Genomic DNA, 14,140 nt, shown 5'->3' on the forward strand with positions numbered 1-14,140 from the left:
GGCAGGGTGTAGCATGAAACCTTTGCCCTCTCCACCGCTTCCCAGATAAGGGAATTTTGAAATCTGTTGTTTGCCTTCTGGGCCAAACACAAAGGAGAATGAAGTTGCTGGAAGGCAGTTTGCCCCCCGTGGCTGACAGACAAGGTCACTGGTTTAGAACCCCACATGCACTTCCCACCTGGGCTAGTCATCTTTCCAGTTTCCCAGCTGTCTGGGTCTTCGTAAAATACAACGGGGGAGAAAAAGCTGCCCACGTGGAATTGCATTTTCATGCACAATGGAAAACTTAAAAGCTGAACAAATCGTTTTGAAAAACTGGCGCAGACGACACGGGCTTGGAGGAGGAAAAGTCCTGGGCGAGCCGGCTGCGCCAGGGCCCCCGGGCTGCGGCCTGATGCGCCTTGGCCCGGGTTTGGCCGAGCCCGGGCCCCACCTGGCTGCGACCCAGCGCGGTGGGCCCCGCCGGCTGCGTCCCCAAGGGGAGGCCGCGCCGGGAGGGGGAGCGGCATCAAGCCGCGTGAAACTGTTTTCGAAAACCTGGGATGATCATTTAAATGTTTAAAATATGCACATGGTAATTCAAAACTAATTACCCCGAGCACATTTGAAACATTAATGCCATCATCTCTGGATGCTGCCTACCGACTGTGCGCCGCAGCTCACTCTGGTGTTTCTATAAACTGCTTCAGCGATTTTAACTTCCAGGCTAAATCGGGCAGCGCGGGCTCTGCCTCCCGCCCCTGGTTGGGGGAGAGACCCCTTCCCTGACTTCCAGGAGAGGAGGCTGCGCCCGGTTTCCCTGGAGAGCCATTTGTCACGCTCTTGTAGCTCTGGCTGCGGAATCATTGCCCTCATTGTGTTCATAATTGTCATTTCCATTATTTAATTTGGGTTAAAATGACCTCTCTCCCCACCTATTCCTTTTCTTGTTGTTCCTCCCCATGTTCCCCTCCTCTGCCTCACAGCACGTGGCCTCCGTTTCCTAATTCATCCAGGCACATTGAAAAGTTGCCTGGACATCCATATCCCACCTCCCTCCTGGTTATGTCTCCATTTGGGAGCGAATACAAGACGTTTTCAGGGCTCGCAAGGTGGCCACATCCACCAGCCATGCTGAGAGGCAGAAGTGGGAAAACTGGATCAACAGCAGCCACTGCTGAGCGTGTCATCGTAGCCACGGCCACACACCACACACCCGTGTGCACACACACCACACACCGGGGACACGTGCCTCACACACAAAGCAAAACCTGCTTACAGACTAGACTAATTAAAGCCAGGCAGGTCCTGAAGCAAATTCGTTTCCCCATTTTCCAGAATAAAATGAGTTCTCTTCCTTTGGGGGCACTAAACCAGCATGCCAGTGGCTAAGAGACCGAGCGTGGCATTGCTGTGGCTGAAATGACTTCGACTTCCCGAGTCTATCCGAGGAGACACGGAGCTCGAATTGGAAGAGGCACAATTCTGGAGCCCAGAAATTAGTGCTGGCTTATAAATATGTTCCAGGAGACCGACGAGTGACGGCTGCCTCCTTATTAGCACTTTGAAGATGCCGGTGGCGGGTGTTTGATGCTTAGAAATACAAAACTGGGTTAGGTTCCCGCAGTCAGCTGAAGTTTGATAGAGTGATATTACCCGGCTCAACTAGAACCATTAAGAGGCTCTTCAATACCCCCACACCACTGCCACCAAAGTTATCATGTAAGAGAATTTTCATTCCATCAAGAGAGGGAGCCAGTCTGTCTTTGTCCAAAGAAAATGAGCAGCCCAGCGTGAGGTTTGCGAGGAATTGAGTGTGCTACACTCCAATAACATCCCCTGCAGGATTTCCTCGCCCACTCCAGGCTGCTCGGGAGCCATCTTCCCGTGTCCCTGGCTTGCCAAAACCAGCTCTGAGCAACGGAAAGGTCAATTAACAAAGGACACTCGCTAAGACCTACATTCCACAGGGCTTTAAGCACTAAGCTCCAAGGAAATCGAGATCCAGGCCGTTCTCCTGACGTTCAGCAATCTCATTTATTTTTCTACAAAAACCTACCAATCAAACGAAGCCAATTTTCTTGGCGTTGCTTGCACCGAGTTTACTTTCTCCTGCGAAGTGTGCCGTGCCTTCGGCTTGAAATGGATTCTCTCTTCTTCCAGCCAATCCATCTTTCACACCTTCACAACGACAACTCACAAATTTTGTGGCTGTCTCCAGCAGACTTGTCCCCTCCCCTCCACTGGACTCCTTTCCCACTCTGAATACTCAATCTACTCTGTACTACTCTGCTTGTTTATAAAAAGTGTTGTTCTGTTTTTGTGAGCCTTCACCCTTAAGGATGAAAATTGTGAGAAGGGATCAAGTCTTGACGTTTCCTTTGCTTTTCTGGTGGCATCTCAAGTCGTATTAGAGACGCCATGTGAGATATATTGAGGGACCTGGCTTTATAGCTAGAGTTGGATGACCCGTAAGATGACCCAGAACACCCTCATATGCCGAGCAAAAATTGCACCCTTCGTTCAGATGTTCCTGGCATCCTATAACTTGCCCAAAGCTAGATTTATTGCTCCTGCTGTAAAGTGTATCTTCTCTAAGCCTCACTTAAAAGCTACCACTTGGCAGAAGATCAAGTTGGAAGTGCAGGGTAGCAGGTGATGGTAAGGGTGGGAGGGGTGGGGTGGAGCAAAGAACTGAAGCTCCAATAACTACCAGCTCAATATTTAACCGAACTGGTAATTTGCTGTGACAATTATGCCACAAATGGAACACTACTACTATGTGAGAATGTCGCTCTCTAATTAAGAGGGCTCTGCTTTTCCTAGTCACCCACACCACTTTAATAGCACACACAAAATGAGACTTGGCTCCAGGAGCTAAAGGTTCTATTAGGAGGCATGTGCGGCGCGCAGCTGTGGTGGCGTGCACATCAGTCCGTGAGTGATGCTGCCCCGGTAAGCCTGCTAACACCTTCAATTCTCCCTCAGACGGGGAAGGGAAGAGAGCCATTCAGTCCCTCTCAACGACAAGAGCCCCGTTTGACTGACAGGCATCTTCCCGGAAAGCCTGTGCGTGCCTCCACTGCAAATCACACGCTTTCCCACAGCACCTCTTTCCAGCCAGGAAGGCTCGGTGTGGGTTTGATCCTTAAAGAGTAACTTTAATAAGGGTTTTCGTAAAAATTAAAGTCCACGGAAACAAATCTTCCTCTTAAAAGATGGAGAGCAAGACAGGAACAGGGACACACACACACACACATACACACGCACGCAAGCACCCTAACTGCTGGTTAAAGACTCCAGTATGAGACAAAAGAATATTATTATCACGGCTATAAAGAAGGATGTTGCCATCTTCTAAATTGACTGCTGGATTCCTGAAACGTGGCTAAGCAAGACAAACCATTTTGTGCTTAATTAGTGGCTCCTTTATGGAAGGTTTGCTGCTTGGAGAGAGCCCATTAGAGGAGGAGAGCTCATTTACACGGATGCACCTTATAAAGCGATTCAGATTTTAAATAAATAGTGGAGAAGGAAATTGGTAGTGGTGGTGGGAGTCGCGATGTTATGGAAGCAGAAAAGCTTCTGCAAAAGACAAGCTTTGCATTACAAGCCTAAGTGCTGAGGGGATCAGCTTTCCTAGGCAAACATATAAGCCTCTAAAATTTTAGGCCAATAGAAATGACCTCTGTACCATGGCTGACTGAAGATATAAATAAACTTCAACATGAACAGCAGTGTCAATGGTGAGAGGAGATGAGAGTCCAATTGGGGCTTATTTTTAAAAAGTCCTGGCTGTTCTGCCTCCATTCCAGGGCAGGGCGTTCAGAGCACAAAGCTCCTGCTTCCTGCAGCGAGTGCTCCTGCTGGAACAGGCACCAGCCCTTAGGTTACCTGACCGTTGAAAGGAAGCTGCACCACACACAAGTTAAATATAGGTTTGGTTATCTGCATTTTACAAGCACCGAGAATGTGAGCCGAGGAAGCTGTCATTTTTAATGACAGCACAAACTTCCAATTACCAACTGGGTAATACACTAGGGAGCAGGTATGATTTTATAATGGCTCACAATTATGAAAAGTTTACATGATCACTTTTGAATTGGATATATAAATATTTCTCATGAGGCAGGTGGGTTTAAGTTTTTCACGTGGTCTATTCAAGGCTGGAAAGAAAGACTGCGTTTTCTTGAAAATTATACACTTGGAGACTTATCAACAGCTAAGAAAGACGGGTAGGGTGCAAGGTGACAGCCATTAAGAGCCTGGCAATGCTGAAAGGCTGTAAAAATGGCCAGGTGGTTGGTTGGAAGTCTCAAGCACACCCACAAGTTCACTGGCAAGTCAGAAACTTTCATGACAAACTCAGCGCAAGAGTTAGGGGTCTGACAATACGTAACACAAGTTAAGACCCTCTTATACAACCTGTGGTCAAACTGGATTCACACGAGGAACCCAATTTCCTTTGGTGCCTTCTATCCAACTTCCATGGCAAAAGCTTTCACCTGTCAGTGATAAACAGAATGAGTGACTGTTACCAAGTGTTGGCTTGAGTTCTTCCATATAGACCAGGCATCCCCAGACCTAAAGAAAGGCTACAATTTGTCAGTTTCAAATCATCCATTTCTTTGTAAAGTCTTTCCTGACTCCAGTCCTCCAGTGATCTATCAACTGAATTTTAATTTAACTGTGATATGACTACTTAGCCCCAAACCTTGATCCAAATACCCCACTGTTCTTGGGGACAGGTATTTTGATTTAAAATCACCTACCAAGAGCTGAAACAGGTCAATGAAGACACATGACTAAATACTTTTCTCAATGACTTTTTAAAACTGTCATCACAAATATAATTAAAAGATTTATTAATCACTAATAGTTTTAAAGAATCAGGTTGATTTATAAAGCAAGTTAAATGTGTTCCTAAGAGGCCATTTCTGTCACGCAGGTGGAAGAGAAGAGGGTTTGGGCCTCTTCACAGCCACAACCCCCAACCGTGTGGTGGTAGGATGAATCTATTGCTCCAAAGCTTCCAGCCTTCCTGTCCCCTTTCTTCCCTGCATTCATCTACCTGCTTCTAAGGGCCTGCTCAAATTACCTGCCAGCCCTTGATGGTATACAGGGTTAGAGAAGTTATCACTGGACTAAGGCAAAGGAAAAACAATCAGAGAACTGGATAGAACAAGAAAAAGCATAGATTTTCACAGTGCCACAAAGTATAAACGCTCTTGTCCATCAAAATCTGAGTTTGTAACAATTAGAAAAGCATCAGAATCCAGCAAGAGTGGATTGGCTCAATAAATTTAGACATCCATATTGTCCAATACCACTTAAAATTATGCAGATTTTTATCAAAACAGAAAGATATCCATCCAATAGTGTTAGGAGAAAAGTGTTACGAAATGATAAGCAGAATATGATCCCATTTTTATTAAATCTAGATTGATACACACATATACGTAGAGAAAAGCAGTCAGCTATACAAGTGGCTATTGCTGGTTGGTGGAATTATGGGTAATTCTGTTTTTATCTGCAGATTATTTTTGTAAAATGAACATGGATTACTTGCATAAGAAATAATCAAGGATCCAAAGAGTCTCCTTTCATCTTTTTGATATATTTGTACATATTAACGGGGCACATGTGAAATTTTGTTACATGCATAGAATGTGTGATGATCAAATCAAGGTACTTAGGGTCCATCACCTGAGTATTTATCTATGTGTTGGGTACACTTCAAGTTCTCTATTCTAGCTATTTTGAAAAATACAATACATTGTTAACTATAGTCACCCTACTCTGCTATTAAACATTAGAACTTATACTTTTTGAGAAACTGATTATTTCCAAAGTGTTTATAAAAGCCAGAACTCTACCAACATAATGGTATATAAAACTAAGAGCTAACAAACCATGTAAAGGTTGGTGGGGTGAATGGGGGAGAGAAATCCTCTTTGAGACAAGGAAACAATCAATTTACTAGGGGAATAGTGGCCTTCTAACAAGTGGAAAGAAGGAAAGGAGAAAAAACAACCTGTTTCATTTTCTATAAATAAAACCTTGGAAGGCATATTGCCAAAGAAACACAAGTCAATATAAACCTTTATATACTGGGCTGCCAAACTTCACTTTTGGACAGTATATTAATTATGTAGTCAATAACCATGGGTTTCATTAGTGTATTAAATACCACGATCAATATTATTTATACTTTTCGAAGACAGGCCACTCAAGAAAAAAAGAGGGGGAGGGGAAAATTTTTGACCCTGCAGTTCAAAAAAGTTAGAACAGCACACTAGAGATTAGCAAGGCTTTAATGGAAAGCATAAAACACTGAAAATATGGACAGAAATCAGATTATTACCCTTTTATTTTCTTTCCCTGCCTCTTTCACAATGGGACTGGAGGGAATTCAAGAACCATTTAAAATAAAGGCGAAATGATTAGATTTTTTCCTAATTGCTTAACGCTGATGTCATGGTATACGCAAAATAAACATTGATCTCTAAGTGAAAGATGAGAAATAGAACAGCCTTTCGAGGTAAACTGTATCCAAGAGAATTCTAAGAACTGTGGGCCAGAATCTATTCAGGCAACCCCCAGGGACCTAAATCTCCTAAAAGCATAATAGTGGAGCCAATTTCTGAGACTCCTCTACTGGTGATCTGATTTTTTAGTAGGGAAATCTGTTAAACATCCTCCCCCGAGGGAACACCTCCCTCCCCGCCCCCAGATTTCTAATCACACCCATGCAGATATGCTGGCTTTGTCACTGGCCACTGAGGTGGCACAGAGCCTGGGTGCAATGTTCTCTAGATGCACCCTGGGACCACGGTTACCTCTTAATGGGTAGACAAACACGTGGGGAAAAGAGAGAATGCTGGGAGTAGTAGACATAAAAGACTGGTTACTGGGTTGAATGCTAGATTACCACTTCCCATGCACAATTTGTCAATCTAGAATAGTGTTGAAGACTATAATTTTCTAGTCAGTGCTTTATAGGCAAGGTCAGACAGAAAAGAACCTCCATAAAAATCATTGAGGCCTCAGCCAGAGAAGCAAGTGTGACCCAGTTACCATCTCCTGAGACTAGAGAAGGGGAAGGAGGACTGTGTCTGAACATTAGTGGGCCTGAGAATAAGTCTCTCTGTGTCTGTTCTCAGGAATGGGAGTCATCTTGTCTAGGGCTGGCTGGTTCCTCCCACAAGAGGACAGCTAAGGACAAAACAGATAGGATATTATCACTCTCCATCTCTAAAAAGACTCCATATGCTGCATTTGTACAAATTAAACACCAAGGCCTCTGGCTGCAGGCTGACTGCAACGCTGCCTGGATACTTAGATAGAGATGTGCAGCAAATGCCAAGCGGTGGGTTGCAGCAACCAGATAGATAATTAATATGATTAGGAACACACAGAGCAAGCATACTCTTGCTGACTGAAAAGCCCAGTAGCATAATTACTGTTTTCTTACTAGCTCACTGTCTGTACACATTTCAAAGCCTGGCTGGTGTGAGACTGCTGTGTAAACATCAATAAAATCCCAAAGTGCCAGATCATCAGCATCCTTGGGCACAATGGCTTTTTGTTTTTAGTGTTTTCATTCTTTTAAAGATGCATTTCAGAGCTGCAAACATTAGGAAGAATGATCTCCATGCCTTGGACTAATCTTCGGGTTTGTAATGAGTTAACATCTCCCCCAAGTGAACATTTATTATGAAGGCTAATTAATTGCTTTCCAGTTACAAGAACCCTTTGCATTCAAAGAAAGTAGGATTCACAAAGAATACACTGTTTATTAAAACAAAGTAAAGGAAACAACGGGCCTCTCCCTTTAAAATCCTTTCTATTTAACGTAGTTTTAGTCAAGAAACGAAACATACAAATGCAAGAAATATATACAGGTAGAAAAAGTGTGCATTCACCACCAAAATGCAACATTAATTGAAGTGAAAACTAAAGCAATGCTTTGTAGTTGCCTGGATTTCCCTAGGGGACAGCAAGTCAATGCTTATCAGTCGTCCTCAGAAGAGACAATTTTGATTAATATCAGACCCATTTGACTCAGTCTATTAAACCCTGAAGGAAGGATATTCTTCAGATATAAAAGATATGCCTTTGATTAATAATTCTATCCTATTGCCATTCCAAGCATTAACAACTATGTAGCACCTCTAGAAAGAGAGTGCCTTTGAATTCTAGGAAGACACACTTACTAAAATACGCAGGTTCCCCTTAGCCACTTCTCAGCTCTCCCTCCAAGCAGCAACCCAAGTCGTGAAGCTGTCACCACTGTGGCAAACAAAACCCTAGTTACATAATTTATTTCACTGTCTGCAGTTAGGGTCAATTACTTGTGACATAATTCCTGCTTAATGATAATGAAGTCTTAATAAAATTAACAAAAGCCTGAAGACAGAGGGAGCGGGTGGTACTACACTACCTGCTGGCCGACCCTCTAGGCCTGACACAGCTTATATACCACAGCCATCCAGCGTGTTTTCCTTTGCCTACCAGTGGGTTCCGAGATGCACATAAGAGAGGAAATTGCTTACAGTCCACCATAAAGAGGCTCTCTGCATTGGGTAGCTAATGTGGGATTATCACACAGGGGTGGGAAGAAATCGATTCCATCTGGGATCTTTATTTGCAAACTTCTGCCCAATCAGTGCTGCTCTCCCTCACATTACTGAGTTTCTTCTGATGTTTGCGATCAGCCTTCTGCCATATTCTCTGTAGTCCACAGGCTTCACGTCCAACACCGTGGCCTTAATTCGAGACTCGTCCTTCAAAAAGAGAAAAGCAGTTTGTGAACCATAAAAGCCTGTGGCATGGAGCAGCGATGGCAACCCCCTTTGTTTTGGAGTTTCAGTGAGCCCAGCGGGAGAACACACAGACACACTGGATTCAGAGTCCAGTAATTCCAATGAAGAAAACGTCATGAGTGAGAGCCTAGTCCAGAATTCCTGAGGCTGGGAGAGTGGACAGATCCTTTCCTCATGCTCCCAAGCACTCAGAAACCTAGACTCCAAATGGGGTGGACTTTGGAGGGCTCCTCTAGTTCAATTCTGGGTGAATAGGAGCCCAGAGAGGAAATGTGACTCCCCAAAGCCACACAGCTGGTTCTGAAAACTGAACTTTCATTTCAAGAAAAACTGAGTTGTTGTAAAAGGAACAGCACCCGCAGCAGAGGGGATGGCCTAGCTTGGGTCCTATCTCAGCTCTCGGTGAGGCAATCTCTCTGCACTTCACCTTCCATGTCTATCCCACGAGGGAGCTAAAGGACCCTGAAAATGCCCCCCAACTTTACCCCACACTCCCTGACATTATACCACATTGACATTTGACCCACTATCTCATTTAATGCATGCAACAACAAACATACATCTATGAGCAGGTATTAAGGTTAAGGTCTGATAATAAAACAGAATAAGTAAACCCTAAAAAAGCAAGGGTGTTTTCAGAATTCTCCCTTCTCGCTTGTACATTTACCTCCAGGGACTGAACAGTGCCATCAGAGGCAGAATGGAGTGATGCCCAGAAAAGCTGCAGAGTTGAGCTCAGGGGTTCTCACACTTTAGCATGCTCAGTAGTTACTAAACCCAGTGATATTCACAAACATGGTATAGAGCAAAGCTCTGAAGTTGGACTGTCTGGGTTGGACTCGTAGCTCTGCTCCTTGCCAGCATATGACTTTCAGCAAGTGACTTACTCTCTGTATGCCTCCATTCTTTCATTGGTACAACGAGGATAACAATAGTTCCTATATATAGGGTTATTATATGGATCGTGCGAGATACTTGTATAGTAAAGGGTGTAGAACAGTATCTGGCAGATACTACTCAATAAATGCTGTTTTATTATGACTATGTAACTACCTGACATTATGGGCAATTTAAGACATTTTCAAGGCAATTTTAACTACATGTGGTCTTTGTTTCATAAACTGAATGACTGATTTAGAGACGGGGTCTTGCTATGTCACCGAGGCTGGCCTAGAACTCCTGGGCTCAAGTAATCTTCCTGTCTCAGCCTCCTGAGTAGCTGGGACTATACCACACCATGCCCAGCTCATACATTGATTTTAGAACCTAGACTGTGGAAGATGTACTCCACTACATGTGTCAGCTTTTGTTAGAATACAGACTTTAAAAATCAGGTTTGTTTTTTTTGAGACAGAGTCTCACTTTGTTATCCAGGCTAGAGTGAGTGCCATGGCGTCAGCCTAGCTCACAGCAACCTCAAACTCCTGGGCTCAAGCAATCCTCCTGCCTCAGCCTCCCGAGTAGCTGGGACTACAGGCATGCACCACCATGCCCAGCTAATTTTTTCTATATATATTAGTTGGCCAATTAATTTCTTTCTATTTATAGTAGAGACGGGGTCTTGCTCTTGCTCAGGCTGGTTTTGAACTCCTGTCCTCGATCAATCTGCCCGCCTCGGCCTCCTAGAGTGCTAGCATTACAGGCGTGAGCCACTGTGCCTGGCCAAAAACCACCAGGTTTTAATTGAAAGATTATATAGCACTTTCCCCCCTAGATGTTTAGACAAGACACTTAACCTCTCTACATTTGTCTCCTCATCTGAAAATGGGGACGAGACAATTACTAATGAACACAGGGTGCTCAGCACTGGGTGAGGTACACAGTAGGCAATTCACTGACTGCTAATATTGTAATGTTGCTGTCAGCAACAAACAGCAATTTCCCACCACCAACCCTTCTGCCTGTGACCTTACTTACATTGTAGTTCTCTAGTTTGACCCTGATCCTGAACGTGAAAGATCGAAAATTGGCATTTTGAAAAACTTCCTCAAATGCCTGTTCATTCTGCAAAAACAAATATAAAACTTTAGACATGGAAACTACTGGACAACTTGAAATTATTGAGAAGACTTCTGAAAAGACTTTGAGAAAATCATCACCCCCAGTGGTTTGAAATTACTTAGCAATGACAAATCTACAGGTAACATTACATAAAACCGTTAAAGTAGAATTTCATTTAAAATTAACACACTCTGCCTAGAGTAATCAAATTCATAGAAAGTAGAACACTAATTGCCAGGGCCTGGAAGAAGGCTAGGAAGCGGAGTTATTTGTTTTGTTTTGTTTTGTTTGAGACAGAGTCTTGTTCTGGTCACCCTGGCTAGAGTGCAGTGGTGTCATCATAGCTCTCTGTAACCTCAAACTCCTGGGCTCAAGCGATCCTCCTGCCTCAGCCTCTGCAGTAGCTGGGACTACAAGTGTGCAACACCACATCCAGCTTACTTTCCTATTTTATTTTATTTTATTTTTGTAGAGATGGGCTCTTGCTATGTTTCCCAAGCTGGTCTTGAACTCCTGGCTTCAAGTGATCCTTCCACCCCAGCTTCCCAAAGTGCTAGGATTACAGGTGTAAGCTACTGTGCGCAGCCGAGAGTGTATTTTGTATAAATATACATAAAATAAACTTATCAGCCAAGTATCTTTGCAAGTCACATGGAACATGAAAACAGCTTTGTTATATAGAATTCTTTTTTATAAAGGTTACTTGACCCCCCCCCCAAAAAAAAAAAAAAAAAAAAGACATCCTCTGGATTTTCAGATATGTAAGTAAAACAATGTATTAAACCTTCAGAAAATTGTACCAGCTGCCACTATTTTTCCAAGACTGGGGAAAAGCATGAGTGCATACTCCAAGATCTCATGGCTCCTCGGGGAAGAGTATCTGTATGTCCTAATTCACCAGCAGTAAAGACAGTCTAATATAATAAGCTCATAAAAACCCTGAAAGGCTGACGCGAGCCTTAAAATCTGATGTGAAAATTGAGGACCAGGCAAAACAGACACAAGAGTCTATCACACTTAAAGTCAATTCCAGTTATTTCTGTAAAAGGACTTGCTGGGACTACTTTCAGAGATCTCATGGACAATTTAAAAAGGAGGCAGGGCAGAACCAAACAGAACTGAGGATTGGAAAGAACAAGAAAAATGTTAAAACAAATGGCAAATCCTTTTACCTTTGTTAACTATACAAGTATTCCAACCAATTTGGAGGACACAGGAAAAAAAAATCCCACCTATAGACAGATGCGATTTATGTGGCCCAGATAATACAACTTTTACTGGTCTTCTTTATATATTTTATCTGAGCAACTATCTTTAGCATAATTAGTAATCTATTATCTGCATTAAAAAAACCTCATATGTGATGAAAATGCAAATTTATAAAAATGAAATGGATAAAGTTATCTTATGAAAGAAAGTCACTTCATAAGAATTACAACTGATGGCCTGAAAGAGTGAGCACTGTGTATGTGTATTTAAACCAGGATTTGACTCAACTTTTCTGGAAGGTGTTCATTAATGTTAAAAGGGCACACCTGTACTTTAGTTTCCAGATTGCAAGTGAGCACGGGCACACCAGCTCTGATGTGCTAATAGGAATGGCTTATACCTGTAAAGTGCTTTGGTTTTAACGTGGTTTTTTTTGTGTTTTTTTTTTTTTGAGATAGAGTCTCACTCTGTTGCCTGGGCTAGCATGCCATGGCATCAGCCTAGCTCACAGCAACCTCAAACTCCTGGGCTCAAGCAATCCTTCTGGCTCAGCCTCCCAAGTAGCTGGGACTACAGGCATGTACCACCATGCGCCTTATTTTTTCTATAAATTTTTAGTTGTCCAATTAATTTCTATTTAGTAGAGACGGGGTCTCGCTCTTGCTCAGGCTGGTTTTGAACTCCTGACCTTGAGCGATCCTCCCGCCTCGGCCTCCCAGAGTGCCAGGATTACAGGCATGAGCCACCGTGCCCTGCTTTAAGGTACTTTTATATACACTATTCATTACCTCATTGCTAAACACATCCAAAATGGACAAAATTAGATAAAACCAGATAAGGTCTTAAATATTATCATCGGACTGAGGAACTGTATACCACACCCAAAAGAAACAAACCAAAAAATATTAAACAGCAAAAAAGGGGTCCGCGGTACAGCAGGAGAACTATTACAATTATAATAAATATGTGGCTGACCTTGTCTTTCAATTCCCCCAGATAAGCAGCGTTTTGTCCGAGGATGGCTTCAGCAGACTCCTGGAAACAAGTCACCCACTGATTCTCCTGAAAATCTGCAATATTTACCTAAAAAACACAACTCTATTATTTCAACAAAGAAATAATAAAAGGAAGATACACTAAGAAGACTGGGAAGTTACTCTTTTCTACTCATCATAAGAATTTACAGAGAAAAAAACATTATCATTATATATACTATTAATATATATTCTTTCTAAAGAATATGAACATATCATAAAAAGAAGTTTAAAATGTAAGTCTGGATCACAACAGGAACACAAGATACTGCGAATGTGCAATTTCAGATCTCAGTGGAGACACAGCCCGACTGAACTCTCCTTCAGATGCGGAATCCAGGCACACGAGACTCGGTTCCCCTCCAGATGCAATGAGCTTTGTACTGAAGGTTTTGAGGAAGCCTCTAATAGGGCAAGTTCTCTGCTTGTTAAATTGTATACACTTCAGTCACTAGGAGGAGCTCCCTGAGATAGCTCTAAGTCACTGCTGACCAAACCAGGCAACTTAAGAGCCTGCACTAGGCCCAGTCATCAATTTTACCCAGCAACAGAAACGAGCAATCTAGTGTCCCCAGTTGGACTGTGGTGTAAAATTAAACAGAGGAGAGTTGAGGGAGAAAGTAGATTTCTAAGAATCTAACTGCTAAAGTAAAAGACTGTCAGAAATGAGAGCAAAGTTCTTTTTTTAAGGCATCATTTTGATATTTTACAAATTCCTTTTGCATGTACATGAGGCTTTTAATACAGAATGTTACAATGAAAAATAAGGTGACAAAAAATTAAAGGCACTCATAAATTCATGGTAATGGTATCACATACTGGGACTCACGCTTCCAGCTTACACCACGCTATCCTTCAGAGACACAGAGCATCTCACTGTACAGGGCAAGAATCGCAATGGTGCAGACACACCATAAATGTCCAATCAAACAATGTGCAGGAGCTCCCATTATTTAGGAATTTAACGGAAAGGTTCATGGAATAAAGTATCTAAAACAATTCCCTTTGGCCGGGCGCGGTGGCTCACCCCTGTAATCTTAGCACTCTGCGAGGCCGAGGCGGGCGGATTGCTCGAGGTCAGGAGTTCGAAAC

At 43.0% G+C, this 14,140-nt stretch overlaps 1 protein-coding gene across 1 annotated transcript in view; it reads right to left on the reverse strand.

The window, feature by feature from the left end:
• Positions 1-7,755: 7,755 nt before the first annotated feature.
• The window catches only part of RPA1 (replication protein A1), a 62,632-nt gene continuing 56,247 nt past the window's right edge, over positions 7,756-14,140 (reverse strand). The window contains exons 15-17 of the mRNA XM_020280832.2: positions 12,990-13,097; positions 10,722-10,808; positions 7,756-8,765 (exon numbers count right to left, since the gene is read on the reverse strand). Coding sequence (XP_020136421.2) covers positions 8,661-8,765; positions 10,722-10,808; positions 12,990-13,097 — 300 coding nt within the window. The 3' untranslated portion in view covers positions 7,756-8,660. The remainder of the gene's footprint in view (positions 8,766-10,721; positions 10,809-12,989; positions 13,098-14,140) is intronic.

This window comes from Microcebus murinus, chromosome 18, assembly GCF_040939455.1.
Source record: "Microcebus murinus isolate Inina chromosome 18, M.murinus_Inina_mat1.0, whole genome shotgun sequence".
Classification (NCBI taxonomy): Eukaryota; Metazoa; Chordata; class Mammalia; order Primates; family Cheirogaleidae; genus Microcebus; species Microcebus murinus.